Genomic DNA, 3,799 nt, shown 5'->3' with positions numbered 1-3,799 from the left:
GTACTATTGAACTTCAACCCTAATGCATATGCTCGTCACAGTGTATTTTTACACTCAGCTCTGTATGCCAAGGATTTTCCTCTTCTTTTCTATTGATTTGTTGTTTGCTTATCAGTTGAGTAGAGCTGAGAGCTGATGCAGTGCTAACTAACAATTTACTCAGAGTATTCTGCATTCATACTTGCTCGATGATAATTTTTTCCCGCATCACTTATTACATTGGCAAGTTATTTTCATTATAAGATCACTTTTAGTGTGAAACACATAAACGCAAAATCGTATAGAGTATAGGACTGATTTCAAAACCAACACAACAAAGAAAAGGAAGAGTCTAAATAGACCCTGAAATTTTCCTAATCCTCAGTACAGGTTGGTGGATCCACAGGACACAATGCAGATCTTTAGTAGCTCACATTTCACATCATAAAATCAGGCAGAGATCTATATTTTACCTGCTATTTGGCATATGGAGGAGAAGGGGTGTAATGGATGGTCAAAAACAATTTCATTAAGAAAAGCAAACTGATATAAACTAAATTTGACCATCGAATTATATTAAGCACAACTTTTCAGCCTGCAAACAGTTTCATTAATGAAATACCATTGGGGACTAGTTATACACTGACTCTGTGACTCCTTTCAACCAAGCCTAGTCGCTAAGACCTAAGTTTTGATCAACCTAAATAACTCAAAACTTGCAATTCTCTCTTAATTTCAGATGTTTATTGATTTAATCCCGAAGAAATAGAACATTGAACACAAAATTGCTACCATTTCAGCAAATATGAATTTCCTGTTAGGATTGAGGCTCAATGACATAACAACCGAGTCCAAAACATTTTCCACACAAGCACCCTGCATCCATTAAAATGCCCAGAATCAGAAAAACTAATTCCGGTCCGCCCATACACTGCATAAGAACTTATTAAGCACACCTGAATACTGTTATTTGATCCAACATAGTACTGATCAATTGTCTTGAGCCAGCCAACATCATCGTGTGAATGGGGAACCAAATGAACATTCAATTTGCCATCAACAATGCCACTTCGAGTGTTGTATTTAATATAGCCATCCACACCAATAACTTCATATGAACAAAGAACAGATACAATGCAGAGTAAAACTGTAAAGGAATGAGCTAAAGTTTCCATTTTCAAACCCAACCAAGATTTGGTTTTATGGGTTTTGACAGATACTATATATTCTACTACTCAAAGATTGTAATGTTCATTGGTTTCTCCTCAATAATTGTTGGAGTTTACTAAGTCAAACGAATATGTTCCAACCAAATAGATAAGAACACCGCTTCTATGTTATCTAGTAGCGGGCCCCTTAATTTTCTTTTCAATTTTCACCCGTGTTTGTTTGGGATGGGTCTGGCCGATGTATTATGAAATCATCATGAGAGTTATGCCAAAGAATGAAGACAACAAATCTAATGATTTTATGCTTTACGATGTTCTTGCTTTTTCACATTTGGATTGAGATAACAAATACAAAATTTTACTAGGAAATAATGTAAAGTTTCTTCTTTTCTCCGAAGNTCCATAATTAACTCTAATACAATTCAAAACCAGCTTGAGTATTACACGATAAAAGCTAGGAGACATGATCAAGTCCTAGAATGTATTACCAGATAATATCCACTCAGAAAACGAATGTATTGCTTAAAGGCTGGTCGACTTGTAAAATAACCAGTCCAGTATGCATTCGCTCTATCAGCATATCTATGGAAAATCAACAGAAATAAAATCAGTTTTGTGGATCAAATCAAATAGAACAGAAGAAATCAGAAAAGAGTTAAGAAGCGCTCACGGGAAATAATCATCAGTTTTTAGAGGCCAAGATTTACTGGCGGCACGCTTTGCATCGGTATAGATAGAAGGAGTAGAATACAATGCATTCACTCGGCCATCCTGTTTAATTAAGCTTTCTTAGAGGTAGAATTGTCGTTATAGATTTCAACATGAGATACCTTACGATTGGATATCTTGGAGATTCTTTCTCCAGATTATGAACTGATTCAGTTTCAGAAATTAATAACTGATTCATTCGAACATGCATTTCCAAACGGCAGCTTTTTAATAGTTGAAGATGGTTTCAAATCGTCAGAGGTTTACGAAAGAAATCCCACTTTCTCTAAGTTTCTTTCATTATTACATATGTGGCTTCGAACAAAGTTTTAGAAAATTTTGCTTCGAGTCCTTTCTGGTTTTCTGTCTCCTCAATGTCTTCATTGTTAGTCGAGTGGGTTTTGCGGTGACATAATATATTTTCTTCAGGTAATAAGAGATCCACCAAAGAAATTATGGAAATTTATGATGATACATGAAGAAGCTTCTGGGAAGAAAAATAAATTGAAATAAAATTAGTTTGTTGAAGGAAATTATTTTCCAAATTTGCCAGTTTTCTATCTGAAGTCATCCTTCTTCTCAGTGTCTCCTCCAAAAAACAAAGAAGCAGAAAAATAATACCTTGTTAACGTAATGAATCAGTTTGTCCATTTGCTTGAACCAAGACTCAGCATATTGATATTTGAAGTCATCACCCATCGTCCACATAATATGATTATTTCTAGTCACATTTGCCTGTGTATCAAAGACAAAATGGTCATCCACTGCATACTCAGTCTTACCTTCTAAATCCATGCATTTGTCAATAAGAAGATTTAGTAACTGTTGAATATAAGAAATAAGGGAAACTTGGGAATTTACCTGAATCATTGAGGCATTAATAAAATCATTAACTCTTGTTTCAACATTGAAGTCAAAAAGAAGGGGATTGTCCTGCATTTTTAACAAGTAGAGAAGCTTATGTATGGGTTTATACAAACATGGGAAAATTTTTGGAACTAACTGATGTTTGCTTAAGATGGAACCTGGACTGGAATGAAGTCTTCATCTACTTCAAAATCAAACCCATCTGGTGCGCCATAATGAACAGGAAATGCATTGGCAAATATCTGCAAGGATCCAAATCTCAAATTAATCAAATGAAGCATTTTAACACAAAGAACGTGTATGGACCAGCAGTTTAATTTCCTAACCTGAGAAGAGGAGCCAAATGTCCTGGAAGCCTGCCATATAACTTCAAGAGATTTATCTTCCTTACGTATTGCTCTGTCTTGATAATCAATCCGTGCAAAATGAATGGAATCAAATCCCAGCTATAGAAACAATAAACAAGTAAATGAAAGATGACATAAGAACAAAAACTTAATGATATATGAACGTGCAACATCCAGTCCATGGACTGGGATTATGTTAAATTGACAGACCACTGTCTTTTAAATACCTCGGCCCCAAGTAGATAAGCTTGCACTGCAGAGTGTCCAAATGGATCAATCTGCCATCCGGCACGAGGAGTTTTATTAAATTGACTCTTTAAAAGTTGATGGCCAAGAGTTGTTTGGTCAATCATGTCTACATAATGAGTAGTTGCTTCATCATGCATACACCAGCCACCATTTCTGCACCCATAGTCATTAAAACAGTTTCATGCCAAACTTTTCTAGTAAAGGATATGGATAGTAGATTACAAAAAACCAGCGTACACGAATTCCAACTGGCCGGAGTCAACAAGTTTTCGTACTTCTTCTTGAATTTCTGGACTTTGCTCTTCCCACCATCTACTGAAAAATGCCTACAACTCATTTTTAACAACATTGAAATCATCATGAATAATGCACGCCAGGATAGAGCATTTATGCACACCTCTCATCTTTAAAAGGGAAGCAAGGAACTTATTCAACATTCTGTCGTCGAATCCTAGTACTATTGAACTTCAACCCTAATGC

The 3,799-nt window shown here is 35.6% G+C and overlaps 2 protein-coding genes across 2 annotated transcripts; both read right to left on the bottom strand.

The window, feature by feature from the left end:
- Positions 1 to 528: 528 nt before the first annotated feature.
- On the bottom strand, positions 529 to 1,370 carry LOC111401983 (probable alpha-mannosidase At5g66150). Its single transcript, XM_023029983.1, has 2 exons — positions 936 to 1,370; positions 529 to 855 (listed from the first exon to the last, which is right to left on the bottom strand). The coding sequence occupies exons 1-2, from the start codon at positions 1,152 to 1,154 to the stop codon at positions 715 to 717; spliced, it is 360 nt and encodes a 119-aa protein (XP_022885751.1). The 5' UTR covers positions 1,155 to 1,370; the 3' UTR covers positions 529 to 714.
- Positions 1,371 to 1,615: 245 nt separating this feature from the next.
- LOC111400581 (alpha-mannosidase-like) lies at positions 1,616 to 3,793 on the bottom strand. The gene is made up of 8 exons (XM_023027990.1): positions 3,557 to 3,793; positions 3,298 to 3,472; positions 3,050 to 3,169; positions 2,882 to 2,965; positions 2,718 to 2,789; positions 2,478 to 2,591; positions 1,819 to 1,919; positions 1,616 to 1,730 (listed from the first exon to the last, which is right to left on the bottom strand). The coding sequence occupies exons 2-8, from the start codon at positions 3,454 to 3,456 to the stop codon at positions 1,616 to 1,618; spliced, it is 765 nt and encodes a 254-aa protein (XP_022883758.1). The 5' UTR covers positions 3,457 to 3,472; positions 3,557 to 3,793.
- Between the last annotated feature and the right edge of the window lie 6 nt (positions 3,794 to 3,799).

Source organism: Olea europaea, chromosome 10 (assembly GCF_002742605.1).
Source record: "Olea europaea var. sylvestris chromosome 10, O_europaea_v1, whole genome shotgun sequence".
NCBI lineage: Eukaryota > Viridiplantae > Streptophyta > Magnoliopsida > Lamiales > Oleaceae > Olea > Olea europaea.
The sequence above is the reverse complement of the archived record's forward strand: the minus strand, read 5'-3'. Positions and strand labels throughout refer to the sequence as shown.

What these genes read in the sequence shown, in the direction of transcription:
- LOC111400581 (XM_023027990.1), bottom strand. Translation starts at nt 3,456, where the DNA reads ATGCATGATGAAGCAACTACTCATTATGTAGACATGATTGACCAAACA. An exon ending in TTAATGCCTCAATGATTCAG is followed by an intron (nt 2,592 to 2,717) that starts GTAAATTCCCAA and finishes TTTGATACACAG; the next exon opens with GCAAATGTGACTAGAAATAA. An exon ending in AAAACTGATGATTATTTCCC is followed by an intron (nt 1,731 to 1,818) that starts GTGAGCGCTTCT and finishes GATTTTCCATAG; the next exon opens with ATATGCTGATAGAGCGAATG.
- LOC111401983 (XM_023029983.1), bottom strand. Translation starts at nt 1,154, where the DNA reads ATGGAAACTTTAGCTCATTCCTTTACAGTTTTACTCTGCATTGTATCT. An exon ending in GATCAAATAACAGTATTCAG is followed by an intron (nt 856 to 935) that starts GTGTGCTTAATA and finishes TAATGGATGCAG; the next exon opens with GGTGCTTGTGTGGAAAATGT.